The sequence below is a fragment of the Octopus bimaculoides genome, chromosome Z (genome assembly GCF_046866305.1).
Source record: "Octopus bimaculoides isolate indiv1 chromosome Z, ASM4686630v1, whole genome shotgun sequence".
In the NCBI taxonomy this organism is placed as follows: domain Eukaryota; kingdom Metazoa; phylum Mollusca; class Cephalopoda; order Octopoda; family Octopodidae; genus Octopus; species Octopus bimaculoides.
This window is the reverse complement of record NC_142944.1, coordinates 27,671,167-27,695,597: the sequence shown is the minus strand read 5'-3', so window position 1 is coordinate 27,695,597 and position 24,431 is coordinate 27,671,167. Positions and strand designations below refer to the sequence as shown.

The 24,431-nt window shown below is 37.6% G+C and overlaps 1 protein-coding gene across 2 annotated transcripts in view; it reads left to right on the top strand.

The window, feature by feature from the left end:
* LOC106880786 (uncharacterized) overlaps positions 1 to 24,431 on the top strand; it is a 148,024-nt gene that overhangs the window by 30,936 nt on the left and 92,657 nt on the right. The window contains exon 3 of one of the 2 annotated variants that reach the window (XM_089364997.1): positions 7,204 to 7,293. The exons of the other annotated variant lie outside the window; for it this stretch is intronic. Within the exon in view, the coding sequence (XP_089221123.1) occupies positions 7,204 to 7,293 (90 nt within the window). The remainder of the gene's footprint in view (positions 1 to 7,203; positions 7,294 to 24,431) is intronic. 2 annotated transcript variants of the gene reach the window in all.

Genomic DNA, 24,431 nt, shown 5'->3' with positions numbered 1-24,431 from the left:
TTATTCCTTTATACTGAGTGCTTACTAGATATCTGCCAGGATGTTTTAATCCCATTTGGTTGGAATTCATGCACCATTCTATACAGCATCTTCCTTGGAGGAACAACTATAACATCCAACATGTATTTTTATTTTCATATTTCCCTTTATGCTATCTGTATCACTCCCTTTCCACAATAATTTCTGATATGATGAACTCTATTAACTCTCTTACCTCCTCTTTGATGACGGGGTATAATTTTTATCGCTAAAACAGCTGTAAGGCCCCTTTTACTCTTTATAAATGTCCCAGAAATTTCACATTGCCTTGGCCTAGTTATTTCATTTTATTTATCATTTACATGCTCACACATGACCCAACATAAACTCATCACTCATACTATTATTGAACCAGGAATTTAACAGCGGTCCTTCCATGACACTTACGTAGACTTACCTGCCTTTTGGGTTTTCTGGACACTAAATATACATCATCATCATCATTTAATGTCTGCTTTCCATGCTAGCATGGGTTGGATGATTTGACTGAGGACTGGCAAACCAGATGGCTACGCCAGGTTCCAATCTGATTTGGCAGAGTTTCTATATCTGGATGCCCTTCCTAATGCCAACCACTCCGAGATTGTAGTGGGTGCTTTTACGTGCCACCAGCATGAAGGCCAGTCAGGCAGTACTGGCAACTGCTCAAAATGGTGTATTTTATGTGCCACCTGCGCAGGAGCCAGTCCGACGGCACTGGCAATGACCTCACTCGAATGTCTTTTCACATACCACCGGCACAAGTGCCAGGAAGGCGACGCTTGTAACAATTACGCTCAAATAGTGCTATTTACATGCCACTGGCACGGAAGCCAGACATCTGATCTGGCAACAATCACGCTCCACTGGTACAGGTGCCATCACCGTTTTGCTTTCACTTGTCCCAACAGGTCTTCGCAAGCCGAGTTTAGTGTCCAATGAAGGAGACGTTGGCATGGGGGCCAGTCGTTGAATTTAGTTCGATTTCAATTTCATTTGCCTCAACAGGTCTTTGCAAGCGGAGTTTAGTGTCCAATGAAAGAAAGGTATGCATAAGTGGGCTGGCTACACCCCTGGCAAAGGTCTTGGATTATGGTCTCACTTGGCTTGCTGGGTCTTCTCACGCACAGCATATTTCCAAAGATCTCGGTCAGAAGTCATTGCCTCAGTGATGCCTAATGTTTGGAGGTTGTGCTTCACCACCTCATCCCAGGTCTTCCTAGGCCTGCCTCTTCCACGGGTTTCCTCGACCGCTAGGGTGTGGCACTTTTTCACACAGCTATCCTCATCCATTCTTGCCACATGTCCATACCAGTGCAATCGTCTCCCTTGCACACCACAACTGATGCTTCTAAGGTTCAACTTTTCTCTCAAGGTACTTACACTCTGTTGAGTATGCACTCTCTCCCTAATTAGTTGGGCTATGACCCTCTCCGTGACTTTCATTACCTGATCTAACAACTTGATACCATTCATTCTCTGTATTGAGCAATCTTTCGTAGTGGCATCTCCAAACCTCTTTCTTTGCAGCCTCGTTTAGTGCATCATCCATGCGACACACATATATATGTGTGTGTGTGTGTGTATATATATATATATAAAAATTAGAATGTGTGTCTGTCTGTCTGTCTGTCTGTCTGTCTGTGTGAATCCCTAAAACTCGAGAACTACACAACCAATTTCATTCAAATTTTACACATGCCTTACTTAGGGTCCCAGTTGTGTTTTAGTCAAAAAATTTTTTAACTTCGTGCATTGTTCGAGCCCACAGCAACATAATATCTCCTCCACTATTTAAGTATTACGTGTCAAAAGTGAAACAAAAACACTCATGTCAAATATTTTCACTTTAAAAATGAAACTATTCCACTAACTGAAACAATGACATTTCGATACTGCAATGACGGATACTTTCACTTTAATGGTGCAAATATATGTATATATATATATATAGAGAGAGAGAGACAGAGAGAAAGAGAGAGAAAAAGAGAGAGAGAAAGAGAGAGAGAGATGTATATGTATACATATAGATGTATATGTACACGTATATGTATAGATATAGATCTATATGCATACATGTATATGTATACATATGTGTAGATGTATATATAGAGATGTACATGTAATATGTGCACATACGTACACATATATAAATGCATACAGATATATATACATATATACACCCATCACACACACACATACACACAAATACACACATTAGTCATTTGTTTTCTTATCCAAAACTACATCAAAAGTACTGAATGGATCTTTATGAAATTCGGAAATTATATTCTATGCATAACGGCCATAACCCCCATGAAAATTCATATATTTTTGATGTTGATGAAATTTTAACTATACATATTACACACAAATAAAGTAATGTTTCTAAAATTTCTTCTTCTTAGAAGTTACAAAGACCCCTTCATGGGGACTTCACACCCACAATTTAGTCATTTTTCCGAAGCAAAGACGAATACAGTTGTACCATTGGAAGCTATAGGGTCACCCGACCATAACAGATGAGCATTATTTGTAATTCAACGGTACAACAGTGTAAGACTATCCTTTCAGGTATACTTACATTGTGATTTCTGCAATGTGGTGCATAAATTGTCAAGTAAATGAGACACATCTTTGCCTCCACTGATTCACTTGCAAAGTGTTGAGTAAAATTATTTCGTTGCAGACCTCCTTTGAGTCTTTTTATTATCACTGCCACACACATAGTCCCCAGTTGATAACATTGATTTCAAGGCCTTCCCAGATGAGTGACTGGTTGTTCTAAGACATTTATTGATTGTAAATATTTTCTGCCCAGTTACCTATCGGTATAGTGGTCATTTGCAAACTCCAGAAGCGACACTTTCATTTCCCTTTACTCCAAGCGTCACACGTTGTTATTTCAATTGGGTCATGCTCTTCCAATTGCTATAGATCCGTAATGCATCTTACAGCTGTGCCTGTCACCTGTATAGTGAAGAATCCTACATTGGGGAGTAGTAACAACTAGGCTAGGGTAGCTGACTGATTATCATGATCATTCGTCTTTTGCTTTCCTGTAGCTTTGCTCTCTTTTACAAACTCAGGGAACATACATATATTTCCTATTTCAAAGAAATTCAGACAATACATATTACACACAAGTTAAAAAGATTCCCAACAATTCAACTTCTCTGGTTGACATTAATACACCCCCCCCAATAGGGGCCTTAACTCCCACATTTTTCAGCTCCATGAGCTCCATTTTTCAGGAGCAAAATCCTTTTAGGGTTCATGTAGTATCTTAGGCCCAAAAAATCTTTTAACTTCTTGCATAGTTCGAGCCGACAGTAATATCATATCTCCTCCACTATTTCCGTATTACGTGTCAAAAGTGAAACAATAACATCACTCTACTGTAATGTCAGATACTTTCACTTTAACACTGAAACTATTCCACTATTTCAGTATTACCTGTCAAAAGTGAAACAGTAACATGTCGCTACTGTAATTTCAAATACTTTCACTTTAATACTTTCAATTTCATACTGAAACTATTAAAGTGAGACTATACTCTCATATATACGAGCATACCATAAGACCCAAGTTAAAAACATTCCCAACAATTCAACTTCTCTGGTTGACATTAACACACCCACCCCCAATAGGGGCGTTCATTCCTACATTTTAGAGCTCCATGAGCTCCATTTTTCAGGAGCAAAATCCTTTTCACAGGTTCCAGAAGACTGAAATTTTGGAATATGCGCATAAAGATCAATAGTATGGGATACATGTTGCATGATTAGAATTTTTTTAGGGTGCGTAAAGAGGGAAAGAACCCTCATGTGCAATTTTCATGAAATTCGAATCATATGTATTCCAGTTCCTTACAGAAAATATAACAGAAAAGTCTCATTCTTCAATTGCATGTAACACGGGCAACGCCTGGTATCTCTGATAGGCGTTAGGAAGGGCATCCAGCTGTAGAAACTCTGCCAAATTTAGATTGGAGCCTGGTGTTGCCATCCGGTTTCACCAGTCCTCAGTCAAATCGTCCAACCCATGCTAGCATGGAAAGCGGACGTTAAACGATGATGATGATGATGATGATATATATATATATATATGTAATATTAATGGTTTCTTATTAGGAAACCAATAAATTTTATACAGGGTTGCAAGGAGAAGTGCTCATAATAATTGTTATATTTCTCCTGCTTTTAAATAAAGTATATATATATATATATATATATATATAGTGTAGTATATTGCCACTTAAGTGTGGCTGACCCCTAGGGGTGGATGTTACTGTTGCTTTTAGCCCCAGGAGGACATCTCCTCCAGCTGGCTTATCAACACACGACTGTGTCCTGTTTGTCAAGGGAAGTTATCCCTCTCACCTCGATCTGCAGCACGAACGTATCCGGATTTCAGGGTTATTTCCCTTCGTCGGCGCCCGATAGCTGCTGACCTTGGCGAGAGAGACAAAAACCTGGCAATCTTATATCTTCTTTTCCAGTGAAATTCTTCACTGATATCGAAAAGGTGAAAACAAGCAATGTTAATTCTCTAAATGAAGTATTAACAGTAACTGCACGATAAAGTGTAGTATATTGCCACTTAAGTGTGGCTGACCCCTAGGGGTGGATGTTACTGCGTGGCACCTTGGGCAAGTGTCTTCTACTACAGCCTCGGGCCGACCAAAGCCTTGTGAGTGGATTTGGTAGACGGAAACTGAAAGAAGCCTGTCGTATATATGTGTGTGTATATATATATATATATATATATATATATATATATATATATATATATACATGTATGTGTGTTTGTGTGTCTGTGTTTGTCCCCCCCATCATCACTTGACAACTGATGCTGGTGTGTTTACGTCCCCGTAACTTAGCGATTCGGCAAAAAGAGACCGATAGAATAAGTACTAGGCTTCCAAAGAATAAGTCCTGGGGTCGATTTGCTCGATTAAAAGGCGGTGCTCCAGCATGGCCACAGTCAAATGACTGAAACAAGTAAAAGAGAATAAAAGAGAGAATATATGTATGTATATATGTGTATATATATATATATGTATATATATGTATGTATATATATTGTGTGTGTATATATATATATATATATATATATATATATATATATATGCATATATATGTGTGTACATGTGTATATATATGCATGTATATATATATATGTATGTACATGTATGTATATATTTGTATGTGTATATTTGTTTGTATATATATATGTATATATATGCATGTATATGTATATATATATATGTATGTATATATATGTATATGTATGTATATGTATATATATATATATATGTATGTACATATATGTATATATATGTATATGTATGTATGTATATGTATGTATGTATATATATATGTATGTATATGTATGTATGTATATATATATGTATGTATATGTATATATATATGTATATATATTTATGTATATATATTTATGTATATGTATATATATTTATGTATATGTAAAAGAAACAGGCTTGGAGGGACTGGAAGAATGGTGGTAGCAGGGAATTGTATCAGACTGCCAGAAGGGAGGCTAAGCGACAGGTTTATTTAGCCAGAAGGGAAGCAGATAAGAAAAAGTTTGGCAATGTTCTGCGCCGTGAGGACAAAAGTCTTGAGGTATTTCGTGTTGCAAGACAGTGTGTGAGAGAGAATCGTGATGTCGTCGGAGAGAAATGTGTTCGCATGGATGATGATACGCTTGCTCTAAATGAGGCTGCAAAGAAAGAGGTTTGGAGACGTCACTATGAAATATTGCTCAATAAAGAGAACGAATGGGAGAAAGAGAGTCTTCCGAATGTCGACCCAACAGAGGGACCAGCGATTCGAGTTGACAATACCATGGTAGATAAAGCTATTAGAGAGTATGAAGACAGGGAAAGCCCCTGGCCCTTCAGGAATCACTGCAGAGATGCTCAAAATATCTGGCAGTGTCAGCTATAGCCTAGTCACCCGTATAGTTAACCAGGTGATACACAAAGGAGTCATACCCAATGACTGGTGTAGCAGCACCATAGTCAACTGCTACAAAGGTAAAAGTGACGCTTTAGATACAAATAATTACAGAGGTATCAAGTTGTTAGATCAGGTAATGAAAGTCACGGAGAAACTAGGGATAGAAGAATGTTTAGTGAAAGCTGTGCGAGCCATGTACAGAGATGCTATCAGTAAGGTGAGGGTTGGCAATGAGTACAGTGAAGAATTCTGGGTAGAGGTAGGGGTCCACCAAGGTTCAGTCCCCAGTCCCCTCCTATTTATCAAAGTGGTGAAGCACGACCTTCGAACATTGGACACCGTGTCAATGACTTTTGACCGCGACCTTTGGAAATATGCTGTGCGTGAGAGGACCCGGCAAGCCAAGTGAGACCTAAATCTAAGGCCTCAGCCAGTCCACTTATGCGTACCTTCCCTCATTGGACACCAAACTCCACTTGCGGAGACCAGTTGACGGAAGTGAAATCGAAGTCAAGTTAAATTGGATACTAAACTCCACTTGCGAAGATATGTTGAGGCAAGTGAAATCGAAATTGAGTTAAATTCTACAACTGGCACCCATGCCAATGTCGTCTCCTTCATTGGGACACGAAACTCAGCTTGCGAAAAATTATAGGGGCAAGCGAAATTGAAATCGTGATGGCACCTCTGCCCAGCGTCGCCTTTCTAGCACTGGTGTTGCCATCCGGTTTCACCAGTCCTCAGTCAAATTGTCCAACCGATGCTAGCATGGAAAGCGGACGTTAAACGATGATGATGATGATGATGATGTATATATATTTATGTGTATATATATATATATATATATATATATATATATATATATATACATATATATATATATATATATATATATATATATATATATATATATACATATATATATATATATATATATATATATATACACAATGAAATATCCCTGTGATTGAGGTGAATAAGTAGAGAGAATGATGAGGAGTGGCAGAGATGGATGACTGGTGAGAGAAATGTTGAATGGCAATATGTAGCTCAGGGAAGTGAGAATGATGACCAGCAATATACAATGGTTGTCTCTTACATGCAAATCTCATGATGGGAAAGAGAAGTGAAATAACGTAGGCATTAGAAGAGGGTTTTACACTTCCTATATTCATTTTATATTCTCTCTTCTCCTCGACAGGTTGATGGACAGTTTGGCTATTTCCCGAAATCCCATGTCAAAGAAATAGAGGTGTTCGTTTCATATCCTTCGTATCTTGTTAGCACAGGGGTGAGTATATGCATAATATATACATATGTGTATGTTTATAAATATTTCTTTGTGTTTTATATTATATACATATATATGTAAGTGTATGTATGTAATTATACAAATATGTGTATATATAAATATGTTATTATACAAATATATATATATATATATATATATATATATATATATATATATATATATATATATATATATATATATTTATATTATATCTTTGCTTTTTACTTACTGGGTATGTAGACAGTTTCTGTGACATATGCGGGACTGCTGAGACTGATGAGATTGATGCTTTCAGCATTCCACTTAAAATTTTGCATGTGAAATCTGCAGGAAAGGCAAGTAGGGAGTTCAGAAGATTCAATGCTTAAGAAGAAAGGACTGAGCATAGCAGATAGTGTGGGCAGGTGGGTTGAACACAACATCAATGTTGAGAAGAGAGACAAATGAATCGAGAGTACCTGAACAGATATTGCAGAAAGCATGCAAGCTTTAGACAGATCGTTAAAATAGCATGAATGAAAGAGTATGCCTATGAGTTCAAAGCTGGTGCATGACTGTAAGTAACTTTATGTTTGTCAGTCAAATAGCCTAACTGTGGATGTGGTCTAAGATGTTTATGTACATAGCAGCAGCTGTCTTGTAAACTTTGTTTTGAGTAATGCTTGCATTTTTTTGCTGTTGAAAGAAACAAAATTAGCTGAATGATCCTCCTCCTCCTCCTCCTCCCTCCCTCCCTCCCACCCCCTCCTCTTCATCGTTTGATGTCTGTTTTCCATGCTGGCATAGGTTGGATGGTTTAACTGAGAACTGGCAAGCCAGGAGGCTGCATCAGACTCCAGTCTGATTTGGCATGGTTTTCTATTGCTGGATGCCCTTCCTAACACCAACCACTCCAAGAGTGTAGTGGATGCTTTTTACCTTCCACTGGCCCAGGGGCCAGTCAGGCAGTACTGGCATCGACCACACTCATATTATTAATATTGAATTGGTGTGAGGTATTGCATGTGCGTAGTACTTCGCTAGAGAAGCTTAGACGGAAATGTAGGGCAGTATCATCTGTGTAAGAGTCTGTATTGTTGGATACTGTGGCATATTGAAAGTGTGTGCAATAGGATGATAGTTGGCAGGATCAGAGGGAGTGCTCTTCTTGAGAATGAGACACAAATCAGGGTATATTCTCGTAGAGATTGAAAATATTGAGGGGTTTGGTGAAAAAAAAGGCCTAGTTCTCTTGGGTGCAATTTTTGAAAGTAATGGAAGTGTTGTTTTCAGGGCCAATTGCTTAGTTGGCCTGAAGTAACCAGGGGTATTTTCATAATTAACATGTGCATACTGGATTTGGAGAAAATTTACCCATTGTGTTGAATTTGAAGTGGGCAGAATGAGTGGAGCCTTTCTTCCTGAGGATATAGGACTGACATTGTTAAGAAATGGAAGGAGAAGAGGATTCATGAAGCCAGTGGCAATTCTTTTGGCAAAGGACCAGGATTGGTTGCTGTTTATGAGAGTTTGAGGGCTGTGTGATGTATGCAGGCTTCTTTTACAATTTGAATAACTGTCTTGCTAGAGTTGTGGTGCTTGGCAAACACCTTCCAGTTTGTTGTTGGGTAGTTATTACAGTTACTATAGAACAGTTAAACAACTGCAGCTATGAATGAACCACTTTGTAGGCTTTGGAATATTAAGGTTTTGTATGTCATTTGGAAGGATACCTAAAAAGATGATTTCTGTCATAAACACTTATCTGTTTCTGATAGATCAGGAGTGAAGCCCATGTACTTCCAGAGGTAATTATCACAAAAGTGGTCAAACTCTAACCATTGGTTGCATTGAAGTACCATAGATGTTGTGTAGTATTGGTTAATTTTGATGAATTGCTTCATGATCTGACAGCTATGATTTGGTGGCAGTTGGATGTGGACTGTCAATTGAGAGAGATAAGTGATAGAAAGAGTGGAGTCAGCATATATATAGACATAACCTTTCAGAGTGAAGTTTGAGTGAATGTGTATAGCCTGGACAGCAGAAATGGGAAATTTGTGTTTTGGGAGGATTATAATGTAGGATTTGCATGTTAATATAAATTCATGAACGAAATTGAAGATGAAATGAAATCTACAGGTGTTAAAGAAGAGGAAGGGAAATTATTCGATGGGCTTAGTTGTGGATTCTGGTATTTAGGGAAGGATGATGGTGTGTTGATAGATTACAAGAACTTCATACTGCAGTGCTTCCCAAAGTGGATGGTATTTTAACCAGGGAGTGTGACTGAAAACTTTTTTATGGGTATTGGCAACAGAAAAAGTAGTTGGAGGCAACAGATGCATTTGTACAGATTTTTGTTTTATTAATCTGTCTATTATTTCAATATGGACTCTGATAAACTGCATGTTACCCATAATCACAACAAAGCACAAATGAAAACATCAGCAATAATAATAAACTTCTAACAATAAACTAAAATATACATTAAAAAAAAAAGCCAAATAAGTTTTAGAACTGTTCTTTTGGAAGCTTGATCCAGTTCTTGAGACAAGTCTACAAAGGCACTCATGAGCCAAGTCATCACCATCATTATCGCTTAATGCCCACTTTCCATGCTGGCATGGGTTGGATGGTTTGACTGAGGACTGGTAAGCAGGGAGGCTGCACCAGGCCCCAATCTGATTTGGCAAGCTTTCTTCAGCTGGATGCCCTTCCTAATGCTAACCACTCTGAGAGTGTAGTGGGTGCTTTTTACATGCATCTGGCATGGGAGCCAGTCAGGTGACATTGGCATTGATCATGCTCGAATGGTACTTTTTACGTGCCAGCACAGCAGCCAGTCAGGCAACACAGCATATCTCCAAAGGTCTGGGTTGCTTGTCATTACCTCTGTGAGGCCCAACATTCGAAGGTAATGCTTCGCCACCTCATCTAATGTCTTTTTGGGTCTACCTCTTCCACAGGTTCCCTCCACAGTTAGAGATTAGCACTTCTTTTCACAGCTTGGTGCAGTCCTCTGGCTTGTTGACTCCTATCAAATTGGCCAGCCCATGCCAGCATGGACAATGGATGTTCATTATCATTTAGTGTCCGTTGTTCATGCTAGCATGGGCTGGATGGTTTGACCAGGGCTGGCAAGCTGGAAGGCTGCACCAGACTCCAGTCTGATTTGGCGTGGTTTCTATGGCTGGATGCCCTTCCTAACACCATCCACTCCAGAAGTGTAATGGGTACTTTTACATGCCACTGGTATTGGTGCTATTTGCATCATACTAGAATCTGCCACAACTGTGATTTTACTTGGCTTGATGGATCTTCTTCTCAAGCATGACATAATGCCAGAGATCTCGGTCATTGTCTCCATGGGGCCCAACACTCGAAAGGAGCTTTTCACATGCCACTGGCATCAGCCACTTTGCTTTCTTGAAGTCCAACACTTGAAAGGTACTTTTTACATGCCACTGGCACAAGTGCCAGTTACCTGACACCAGCATCAGCCATGACTATGATTTCACTTGGCTTGACGGGTCTTCTCAAGCAAGCATATCCCCAAAGGTCTCGGTCACTAGTCATTGCCTCTGTGAAGCCTAAAGTTCGAAGATCATGCTTCACTACGTCATCCCATGTCTTCCTGGGTCTACTTCTACCACAAGTTCCTCCTACAGTTAGAGGTCAGCACTTCTTTTCACAGCTGTCCTCATCCATATGCATCACATGACCATACCAGCATAGTCATCGCCCTTGCACACCACATCTGATGTCTCTTATGTCCAACTTTTCTCTCAAAATGCTTACACGCTTTCAAACATGCACACTAACTTTGCACATCCAGCAAAGCATACTAGCTTCATTTCTTTCAAGCCTACGCATATCCTTGGCTGTCACTGACCATGTTTCACTGCTGTGTAGCATAGCTGTTTGCACACAGGCATCATACAATCTGCCTTTCACTCTGAGGGAGAGGCCTTTTGTTTCCAGCAAAGGTAGGAGCTCTCTGAGCTTTGCCCAGACTAATATTATTCTCACAGCTACACTCTTAGAGCATCCACCTCCACTACTAACTTAATCACCTAGATGATGGAAGCTATCTACTACCTCTAGCTTACATCCCTGGCTGTGGATGGAGTCTATTTTATGTACATTTTCAGAGTTTATTGTACTTGTGCATCTTCCACACTTGAAAGTTATTTTTCCTTTTAATATTGCTTTTAATATTCCTTTTGATATTGCTGCACCTCTTATATATATATATCAATAACTTACACCAAGTACATCTACCTATGCTTTTTAAATGCCTTCCTACTTACTAAAGCTTTGGTTCTTGATAGGTTAACTCTAAGGCTCTTCTCTTCTAAACTTTGCCTCCACACCTGAAACTTCTTTTCTAGTTCTGGTAGTGATTCAGCTATAAGAACAAGGTCATCAGCATAGAGGAGCTCCCAGGGGCAGACTGTCTTGAATTCCTCTGGAAGAGTATGATGAACATGAGAGGGCTGAGGACCAAATCTTGGTGAACCCTTACTTGTACCCTGAATTCTTTGTTGTATTCATTGCTAATCCTCACCTTATTGGTAGTATCCCTGTACATGGTTTGTACAGCTCTCACCAACCACTCATTTATCCCTAGTTTCCACATTGACCACCAGATAAGGGATCGAGGCACCCTGTCAAAGGCTTTCTCCAAGTAAACAAAAGCCAAGTACAGAGGTTTATCTTTGGATATGTATTTCTTCTGCAGCTGCTTTACCAGAAATATAGTATCAGTGGTGCTTCTCCATGGCACAAAACCAAACTGCATCTCAACTAGATTAACTCTCTCCCTAATTAGTTGGGCTATGACTCTCTCCGTAACTTTCATCACCTGATCCAACAATTCGATATCTCTATAATTATTTCTTTCTAAGGCATCACCTTTACCTTTGTAGAAATTGACTATGGTGCTGCTACACCAGTCACTGAGTATGACTCTTTCGTGAACCACCTGATTTACAATACAGATGACTAGACCATAACCCACACCACCAGATATTTTAAGCATCTCAGTGGTGATTCCTGATGGACCGGGGGCTTTACCTGTCTTCATATCCTTAATTGCTTTATCTACTATGACACTGTCAATTTGGATAGCTGGTTCATCAATTGGGTCGACATTTTACAGACTCTCCTCCTCCCATTCATTCTCCATATTCAGCAGTCTTTCATAATGGCATTTCCAAGCCTCTTTCTTTGCAGAATTATTAAATGCAAGTGTGCTATCATCCATGCAGACACATTTCTCTCCTATGACATCACAATTTTTCTCATACACTCACAATCCAAAGCATTTCAAGTCTTTGGTCGTCACATCACTGAACATAGACAAACTTCTTTTTTGCTTCTCCCTTGGTTAGATATACTTGTCTCTTAGTTTCCCTTCTGGCTGATACAATTCTCTGCTACCCCCGCTCTTCTTTGCTCTAATGGCCCTGTCTACAGCATCGTTCCACCACCACGTCACCCTAGTTCTGGATGGGACTTTTCCCCAGTCGCAGATTTTGTCTTCGGCACTCAGCAAACTGTCCTGCAGGAATTCTCAATTACCCTCTATGTCATGTCTGTAGCTCCTCCTCCCTCTCATCAAATTTCTCAATTAGGATGTCCTTAAATTTCTGGCCATATGAAGAAACCTTAAGCTTCCAAATCTTTCTTTTCCAGATTGGTCAGCTTCTTGGCATCACCCTGGCCTGGAGTCTAAAGTCACTAGTGACTATGTGTGTGGTGTGTGTGTGTGTGTGTGTGTGTGTGTGTGTGTGTGTGTGTGTGTAATGATAATAATAATGGTTTCAAATTTTGCCATAAGGGGAGAGGACTAATTGATTACATCGACCCCAGTGTTTCACTGGTACTTAATTTATTGACCCCAAACGTCAACCTTGGTGAAATTTTAACTCAAAATGTGAAGACAGACAAAATACTACTAAGCATTTCACTTGGCGTGCTAACAATTCTGCCAGCTCGCCACCTTCATGATAATAGTAATAATGATAATAATTATTATGATTTCAGTCTTGTAGAGCTTGTAGAGAGAGTTTGCTGTCCTGTCAAGCTTGTACAGAAAGTTTGCTGTCCTTGACATTTGATAGTGTATATTAACCCTTTAGTGTTCAAACGGGCCAAAATTTATTCCCCTTTATTTGTTCAATCTGGCCATATCTGACTGCTCTATGAAATCGTTAAAAAAAATAAACAAATTATGCTATTGAATTCTCGTAGCTTTGAGATAATGCGAGATGAAGCTTTTCATACCTTTATTCAAGTATAAATACTGTGAAATTGTTTAGACCGCATGGTTTTTGCAATATTCAACATTCTGGTGAACTGAAGTTTGTTTATTACTGTTGTTTGAATTGTTGGTTGTTTTGTGCTGCTTTGCGGTGGTTTTCTAGTTGTGCTTTCTCTCGATAGAATTGAGAGAAGCCATGACAAAAAGGATGTTTTATTCAGACCTTAGTTGTTCTGATTGTCCTCTTCAGAGGAGGAACTGGTTCTTGCAGTCGGCAGAATGAATGAATGTCTAAAAAAGAAGAGCTTCGCAGAAGCAACAGAAATAAAGAAAAAGGAGGCAGATCTTTCAAATATTGAAAGATATGAAAAAATGGGATGTAGAGTGGGTGGTGGCATTAAGCTGTCACCCTCCCGAAGATACTGGACAAAATAGACAGGAAGACTGTATACTTGGTGGAGGAAAGGAAAATTGAACATATGGAGGTTGAAGTTATAGAGAGAGCATTGTACTCAGTCTGGCAAGACATAATGTATCTGGCCAGAGGGAACAAATTCAGAACTATTATAGTCCATTACAAGATGGAAGATAAAGCTAAGGAAAACACTACAAACACAGTAAAAACAGACAAAGTGGTCCTTCTACCCACTTATTTGGGAAGAAGGACTTCAAGGATTAGGGTGGAGGGAAATCCACTGGAAATTGATGTGGCTTGGGTTGTAGTGGCTGTTCTTCTGGGAAGTGAGGAAGAACTAGCTGTCCTCCAAGCCACAAAGATGGAAGGCTCGGTTTGGAAAGGACAAACAATGGATCTGTTTGTACAGGCTGCAGTGGAGACACTCGAAAATTTGGTGGAGATGGTATCAATCGGAGATATGGTGTTGAAAGTGTAGGTGGAGGGCAGGACTCCTTGTTGCTTTAAATGTAGCCTAAAAGGCCACATTATAGCACACTGCCCTCTGCAAAAGCAGACTACGGAAAGGATGGACGAGAGGTCGGAAAAGAAGCAAGAGAAGGAAAAGGAAACAGAGGAAGAATGGAAAATTGCAGAAGGAAGAGGGAAAAAGAACAGTGTGATGTGGAACCCCAAACCTCACCCACCTCACTCATACCCTTTGAGACCCACCCCCTCCCTACAGACATTGAACCCATCCATCCCCCTCCTATACAATCCAAAAAGAAAAAAGAAATGCAATCACAACAAAGTACAAAGAATTCCCCTCCCCGTGAAGTAAATTATGTTTGTATACTGACGGACAATGAGAATAGGGAATTAATTTGGAAGGTAATAAGTTGGAAGATGGCAAAAATGGTTCATACAAAAGGATATAAGAACACAATAGGGTAGCACATATGTATGCTGCTTTTAGAAAAGCAGATAGAAGAGGTGAAAAAATACAAAAAAGATTTTGAGTTCTGGAAGATCAAAACAGACATTAAAAGGATACCAGACAATGTAGGATATGAGGAACTATTGGTGAAATTTGGTGTTGATGTGGTAAAAGGAATCCCAAAGAAGTAAGTGATGCAAGCAGCACATTTCCATTTTCTCACTCTCGTTATTCATTCATATTATCATATTTATAATTTTATTTGAATTATTTTGTGTTATATGTCCCCACATGTATTTGTGTTGTCCCCTCTTTGTTAGGTCCCTTGTAGAAAATAAAGAAATAATGGTTTTTTCAACATTTGAAGAGAAGTCTGTACCTTAGTTTTTAATGAAATGGCATCAGCAAGTAGCGATTCCGACTTTGAAGGTTTTACTCTTGACGATATAGAAAATATAAATGAAAACAAGAGTATTTTGTCTTTCGACAAATCTGATATTGATGTTGGCACGTAAAAGCACCCACTACACTCTCGGAGTGGTTGGCATTAGGAAGGGCATCCAGCTGTAGAAACTCTGCCAAATCAGATTGGATCCTGGTGTAGCCATCTGGTTTCACCAGTCCTCAGTCAAATCGTCCAACCCATGCTAGCATGGAAAGCAGACGTTAAACGATGATGATGATGATGAATATTCGTTGGACGAGGAAGATTTTGAGAACGAAAGTAATAAAAATGAAAGTGATGAAAATGATATTGTAAACATGGCAACGTGGTCAAAGATTACAACACCAATCACTGTTCCTGATTTCACAGAAAACACTGGTCCACAACACAATTTACCTCCTGATGCTCAACTATTGGACTATCTATTTTTATTTTTACCGAAAAGTTGTTTTGAAAATGTTATGGAGGAAACAAACAAATATGCACGACGTATAATTTCTATTTGCGGAAGAAATGATCCACTATGGCAGCCAACTTATACTGTGGAAATGAGAGCGTTTTTCACAATCAATATTGTGTTTTGTGTTAAACAGCTTCCTCGACTGATATAAGGTTTGGTGATCCGTATATCTCAAGTATAATGTTGAAGACGAGGTATTCGAAAATATCTCAGTATTTACATTTAATTGATTCTGCTAATGCCCCCAGCTAAAACGACCCAAACTACAATCCCCTGTACAAAGTACATCCTGTAATTGATTTACTTGTTAATAATTATAGAACTGTGTATCTACCTGGGAAAAATCTCAGTGTAGATGATGCCATGATAGGCTATAAGAGCAGAGTACATTTTCAGCAGTACATGCCTGCCAAACCTACTAAATGGGGGATCAAGGTATGGGAAGTTTGTGAATCAGACACTGGATATTGTGTAAACTTCGATGTTTACACAAGGAAAAAATATAATGGAAACAGACCATATGGATTGGGACATGATGTAGTATGGTTTCTTACTGAGCCATTTCACCATCAGCACCGACACCTCTATTTTGACTGTTTTTTTATTTCTTCAGTGGCTTTGGCAGAATATCTTGACCGTGTAAGTATTTACATGTGCAGAACTGTCATGGGTTTACCCTGTGAAATGAAAACAAAATTTAAAAGAAGAGGGGACATTTTATAAATGCTAAAGGAAAATTTATTAGCTACTGCTTTCAAAGACAAAAGACAGATTTTATTTCTGTCTACTGATGAACAACCTGGTGTTGGTGCTGAGGGGAAACTCCTGGTGAATATTTGTTATAACAAATATATGGGTGGGGTTGATAAATCCGACCAATATCAGGCATATTACCCAGTTGATCGACCTGGGAAGAAATGGTGGAGGTACATTTTGTGGTTTTTAGTTGATTCATATATTGTATATATAAAAAGCCACAAGGTACCTCTGCCAACAAAGGACTACGACCATTTAAAATTTTGGGTTGACATCACATCTCAGTTACGTGAGAGCTTTTCTTCTAGAAAACACAGAACTGGGAGAAAAGCAAAATTAACTGACTTTCATAAATATTGACTTTCATAAAGTCGAAAAAATAAATGGAAGAAAAAAGTTTGCAGCAAAAAAGAAAAAGGGTTGAGACTTTGTATATGTGTTCCTTTTGCAAAGTGCTCTTGTGTAAAGGGTGCTTTGGGCAATGTCATGACAGAAATATGTCATAACTATATTATTTTATCATATATTCCTTTTCATTTTATTACAAATAATATGTGAAAGTGAGAAACACATTAATATTCAGTATGTTGCACACCTGTATTCACCTTTGTCTCACTTGTTAATGAGCTTTTTTATTAGATGCATTGTGTTACATAAATGAATTCATTAAATTGTATAAGAGTACATAGCTAATGGTATATTGACCAGTAAAAGAGTTTTGTAATTTATTTTTATGAAAATATTTGAATGAAATATAGAGAAAGAATAAAATCTTGTACTGATTACACCTGTATTTTAATTAATTCAAATTAATGTACTTCATCTTGAAAAATGTAAAATTGTTGGCGGTTGACATCTGGGATAATTTTAGTAACAAATCAGACAGGTAAGATGGATTAAGAATATGAATTTTAGTGTTTATTCATAATGTTATTGTTTTTACATCTGTTAACTAAATTTACCTACCCATAAAAATAAAATTTAATCAGAAATATCAGCTAAAATTGCGTAACAATAAACCACTGGCATATAAGCACCCATTTGCAAAATTTCAAATCTGTATGTAGAAAATTAACAAAGTTACAAGCAAATATTGTGGATACCCCCTTTTGAACCTGAATAAATCAAAATTAATGTGAACAGATAAGCATTACATTCAACAAATTAATGTGAAAAGTTAAATTCCTTGAAGAACATGTAAAGTAATTTTTTTATGGTAAAAATCTGTCCTGATTTGAATTTGTATGTTGTGTTTTCAATAAGATTAATGCAGGTCCCTTTGGAATTGCATCAATCTTATTGAAGGCACAACATATACATTATCAAATGTCAAGACTGTAATGAAGATAACATAGGTCAAACAAAGTTTACTATAAGAAATAGACTTGACCGTTCACTGACAACAGATATGAGACCCCAGTACTAGACAGATTCCACTGAGTGGACATCTTTGTGAAAAATAAGTCCCCTAAATTCCAGGTCTTCCTACTCTATCTATGTTCAGTGAATACCACAGATGAAGCAAGATAAACAAAAAGAATAATTTCATACCAAAGTACAAACCCAGACTTAACAAACTTTAACAAAGTACATACACAAATAACTATTCACACACAAAACTCACTCTGACACTTAGCATGAGGAACCTACACAGCCAAAAACCTAAACTTTAGCCACTGGACTACACATAAACAGCTCCTGTCTATTCGCCCGCCAGACAGATTAAATTTGGAGTGTCTTGATTGTAACTAAACATGATCACTCAACTGTGTTGGCCTTCATTTTAGGTGCAAAATATACTGCCACATGACACTAACGCATGGATGTAGTGGGAAACATACAGAAGGTTCTAAACTTAATCACATCTTCATTGCCTACAAAACACTTGACAGAAAACATTCAGAGCGTTGATTGTTCAGTCAACTGTGTTAGCCTTAACTTACGACACTAAAGATTGTCACTTAATACTAACACACGGACGTAGCGGGAAACCTACAAAAATTTCTAAGACCAGTCATGTGACTATCCTCTACCAATCAAACCCTATTCGAAACATATACTAATTTGAGCCATGAATTCCCAATAATAATAGGGCAAGCTTCAAACACTAGTAAGAAGCAAAACAGCAGCAACATAAGCCACATCTCTCTATTTAAAATTTTTGAAAATCAGTATAAACTGTGAAACAGGTTAAACCTTTAAATATAATAATAAAAAAGATTTTAATTTTTCTCAGTGCATTTTCAACTTCTATTTTCCCTATATATATAATATGCAAAAAGAGACTGACAATAAATCCCAGACTTAAACAAAATAATATGTCCTGTAGTTGGTTTGTTTGACTGAACCCTTCAAGTGACTAAGACAAGTTTAGGATAAAAGACATATATATATATATTGCAATTGTGGCAGATACCAGTGTCAGGCAAATTGGCACCTGTGCCAGTGGTATGTAAAAGCACCCTGGTGTAATGCAAATAGCACCCGTACCACTGGCACGTAAAAGCACTCATAATACTCATAATTAGGGCATCCTAATACTGGAGTCTGGTGCAGCCTTCCAGCTTACCAGCCCAGTCAAACCATCCAACCCATGCCCCAGCATGGGCAACAGACGTTAAATGATGATGATGATGATGATATATATATGTATATATCCCATCATTATCATTGGGACAAATTGATGAGGGCTAATCTCAGGATCTTGAACCATATGGAAAAGATGACAAAGAACAGGGGTGGCTGACTCACTCACCTCAACAAACTGAGATATCTGAAAGTGCAGTGTGTGTATATGCACAACTGTCCTTTCCCATTTTACTCCTCAAGCCATTCCCATCACCCATCTTTCTAACTCCAGTATTCAACTGTTATTGTGAGCAAAACTGCACACTTTACCAGTATTTCCCTGATACACTTACCTTTCTCACTACCCAGAACCATTTCTTTTGATGTGTAACTGTCATTCTTAATTCTGTTGTCTCCACCCATTTTATAATGATCATCTTTGTGTACCATTCAATCATCTTTCCTTCTCCATCACCATATATCTCTCACTCTGTAACCTACTCAACCACACATCATTCATCTCTCTCTCTCTCTCTCTCTCTGTCTTTCTCTCATCCTCTGTGTGTGCACAGTATCATTATTACTATTCCTCTACTCTTCATTCCTTTCTGTACTCTCAGACTTCTCCTTTCCACTGCCTCCCTGCAACTTATGTATCAAAATATCACATGATGGTTGTAAATGAACTTTGTCATATAGGCAGTGTTATTCATTTCCAGTCTTCCATGAAAAACATGTCTGGCCATAAGGAAATATTACCTTGTTTGGAAACAGGTGAGGGTTGGAAAGCATTTGACTCTTGTAAATATGAAAAAGTAGATTTTAAATGATGGTGCGTGTGTGTATGAGTGTCAGAATATTTGAAGAAAGATCTTAAACTTGTAATTATATTTAAAAAATCTTAAAAAAACAGAATGATGCATATCTTTTGGAAGGAGTTTTTATAACATGCAAGCATTTTTGCTGTTTACAGCTTTTCAAACACATTTTATGGAGTAGTCCCTAAAGGGGAAGTTGATTTTAGTGGTGGTGTTGACTATTTCTATTTTAGTTTCAGATTTAGAATGCTTATAATATATTCTTTTGCCTTTTGTGGTTGATCATTTTCCCTCCTTTATTGTGGAAATTGGGAATATTTTGAATTTTCCACTTGTAATCATCCATAATCCTAGAAACCATAGCATCTTACTTTTGGCTGAATGAAACCATCCACTTCTACACCATTCATAAGATCTCAAAAAAAATAATCAAAGAGACATAAATTATCAACAATCAAAGACAATTACCAAATCTTGAATAACTTTTAACAAAGGTGAAATTCACTTTAGAAGAAAAAGTAAAGCAGGTAACAAAATGTGGAAACCTTTGTTGTGGCACATTTGAAATAATAGAACAGAGCAAAACCCCAAAATTCGAGTATGGAAAGGAATTGCAATACAAAATATCTCATTTATTGCATCGCTCGCCTGTAATGCACTGAGAATCACATTGAGTCAAACTGAATCAAACTACATTGGGTTGTGGTACTTAAGCAACAAATCAAAGATTCATCTCTTTGAAATGTTTCTTGTAGAGAACATCTAACAATTTGTACTTCTGGAAACCTCAAAATATTCCCTTTTTTCAAAATATATACATATGTGTATGTGTATGTATACACACTATGTATATACTATTTGCTTAAGTAAACATACACAATATTTACATGGTTATCTATAAGTACACACATAGTTATACATGTATAAATATTTAAATACATACATACATGTGTGTGTGTGTGTATGTAAATATATGTGTATACACACACACACACACACACACACGTATATTTACGTGTACATGCACAGGCATGGCTTGTGAGAAGTTTGCTTCCCAACCATGTTGTCCTGGGTTCAGTCCTACTGCATGCTACCTTGGGCAAGTGTGTTCTACTATAGCCTCGGGCTGACTAAAGCCTTGTGAGTGCATTTAGTAGTCAGGAACTGAAAAAAAAAGCACTTTGTATGTATGTATGTATGTATGTATGTATTTACATACGTACATACATTCATACATATAGACATAGTGCTTTTTTTAGTTCCTGACTACTAAATGCACTCACAAGGCTTTGGTCAGCCCGAGGCTGTAGTAGAACACATATATGTATGTACATTCAGGCTATAAATTTGACAGTTTGCATAAAAAGAAAAGGAAACACAATATCCTATCAAAAATAAAAGTATTTTAAAAATCAAAAAATATCATCTACATTATGGTGGGGCATGTAGCCTCAGTTTCCACCATAGCCACAAGACAGTTCTGGGTCCTGGCACATGTATTCCTCACTGTGTCTCTGGAATGATCTTTGAATACCTTCTTGATCTTGGTGTTTTAGGCAGAGCAGTTGGTGTATTTCTCCACTGCATCCACACGTGGGATTACAATGAGGGGAATTAGGAGGCCAGAAATTGGGGCTTGTGAAATCACAGCAATTCTCCAACAACCACTTCTGACTCTTTCCAGAGGATTGGTAAGGAGTTGAATCCTGCTACCACATATATGGCCTTCCAGCAGCAATCCTCTCCAGTCAGGGATTGACCACAGAATCGAGCAGCTTCATATAGCCATTTGAATTGAGCCTAAGGCCCGGTTCAAAGATATGAGGATGAACTCCGGCATGTGGATAGTCAGAGCACCTGCTGTGTCCCTTTCAACTCGCCATGGCTTCATAGTCTCCATTGCAAGTGTTCGTGTCATGTCTTACAGCCTTTACAGTGTTCACAGAGCATTGAGCATCAGTCATGATGTCAGCATTTTGATATCCACCATGAATCATCATGATACAGGTAACTCTTTTCCAATATTCAGATGGCTTCCAGTCCTCCATGTCAGCTAACTTTTCCTCAACTACAACTTTAATCTTTATGCTCTCCAATACCATTTTTACTGTTTACCAATACACTGAGCTATTCCTGAAAAAAGGAGATAAAAATCATCAAATTTATCTCAAAACAGTTCGTGTATATCTGTGTGTGTGTGTGTGTGTTTGTGTCTGTGTTTGTCTTCCACTACTACTTGGCAACCTGTGTAAGTGCGTTTACATCTCTGTAATTTAGCAATTCAGTGATAGGGACTGATAAAATAAGTACCAAGCTTAAAGAGATATGTTCTGGAGTTGATTCATTCAACTAAAATTCTACAAGGTAGTGCCCCAGGAAGGCTGTAGTCTAACAGTTCAAATAAGTAATAGATTAAAGATAAAGACATGAAGATATACATACATTTTTTTGTTGTGTCTGGGGAGAGTCATTCTCTTTTAGTGCCTTATTATTTAACACACTTACCGGTAAAGTTTCCACTCATTTACTTATTTATTTTTCCTAAAATTTTTGTTGCGTCATGCAATCTTTTCAATAGAATGTAGCTCAGATAACAGACAGAGTTAATGACTGTTGGAAAGGTTGCAAGACGCAACAAAAATTTTAAGAAAAATAAATAAGTAAATGAGTGGAAACTTTACTGGTGAGTGTGTTAAATAATAAGTCACTAAAAGAGAATGACTCTCCCTTCACACAATAAAATATGCTTCAACACTCGAACTCACATAAAGAATCTTGCAAACCAAATCCAAAAATGAAAAGAAATATACATATTTTGTGAGCAAAATGCACAATAGAGGTGTCAGTATACTATAAGTTAATTTTGTTAAGTTAGCTAGTTATGTTTAAGTGGAAGGATTCTTTTAGAAATTAAACAATCTTAAGAGTTGATGTCTACATCAGAATTTGCTCTGATTTCTTCAATTAAGTAAAATTTTAAGTAAAAAATTTTAAAGTCCTTCTGCTGTCCAAAGCCTGCTTTCTTTTTATTTTCTGTGTATGCCTGTGCAGTGGCTACAATACTCCATTGTAGTTTTAAAATAATACTCTTAGACCTTAAATTTGATTTATATATCCTTTTAGTGAAATTGCTTACATAATGTTTTGTTATTAAATGTATATTTGTGCATATAGCAGCCCTTAAATGGGTTTGATGTGGAGCTTGTATAATTTCAAATGTCATTTTATTTTTGTTACATTGCATTTGTATATTACATTGCATAAGAGTTACTTACCTTCTAAGTAACAAAGAATGGTTGTTCTATAGTTACAGGTAGGGGTGATTATTTGAGTTTGTGAGATTCCTGTAAACTTGTATTTTTCCAAACTGTTAATTAGGTTTTTGTTCCTTAATGTTTCTAATACTATTACTACTTGTAGTCAGGTCAGAGATTTCATTACCAGTTGATGAGACTTGCTACTGTAAATCAGTACTATTTGTTCCATGGTCAAATGATCAGTGACTAACCCAGCTCTCCTACTTGAGTAGGTTGCCATTCTTGTGAGGAAAGTATCTGGACACCTAGCTGGACTAAAAACAAGACCTATGCAAGAGTGGATACCCTTCCTGTGGGCCAACGACCATTCATTTGGGAAAGGCAATGGCAAACCACCCTAACATCCTTGCTACGAAAACATTATGAGAAAATCAGGCTTCATTTGATGGGAGAACTCACACTTAATCAGGAAGATTTTTGTTGTAGTGTCATCAGTGCACTGCAAAAGTGTACAGTACATGACAATGAGGACTATTACAACTACTACGTTTAGTTCTGGTGTTAGTGCTTATGATATTATTTTTAAGATTGCTCTTTTTGACTGTTGGATATATGGAAATTTTTCAATCTGAAAATGTAGTGTTAGCTTTCCTAATTTTGGGTTTTGTGCAAGCAAAGTTTATTTCACTCATTTCTTTTTTAGAATAGCCAAAGTTATGATATCTCAAGTAGTTATTTCGTAGCTTTTACTTCCATGTTAGGTATTCTATAGGTCAACCCTAGTTAAGCTGTTCAAAAAAGCATTGAATGCTGAGATAATGTGTCATACTGGTTAGCAGTTACACATCAATGCCTGCAGCTAAAAACAGGATGCTTATGGCCAAAACCTATAGGCTCATGTCATGCTTGAATGTGATGTATAAATTATACACAGGCTTCTTGAATACATTCCTCCTGGATCACTCTGAAATATCTAATGGTTGAAGAGCAAGCTGAAAAAAAGAAAGGAATTTGTGACTGCACCACACAACTCCTCATCAAAAAAACAGTCTTTAAGGAACACCACTAAAACCTGCTGGATATATGGCTAGACTATAGCAAGATGTTTTACTCTGTTGCATATTCAAAGATAAGAAAATCACTATACCTTACTAAAGTTCCAACTGCTAGAGTCAATACCATTAAGTCTCTGGCAACAACATGGGCTATAGAACTGTCTTTGAGAATTGAGACTGCTACTATAATCACTAACAGAC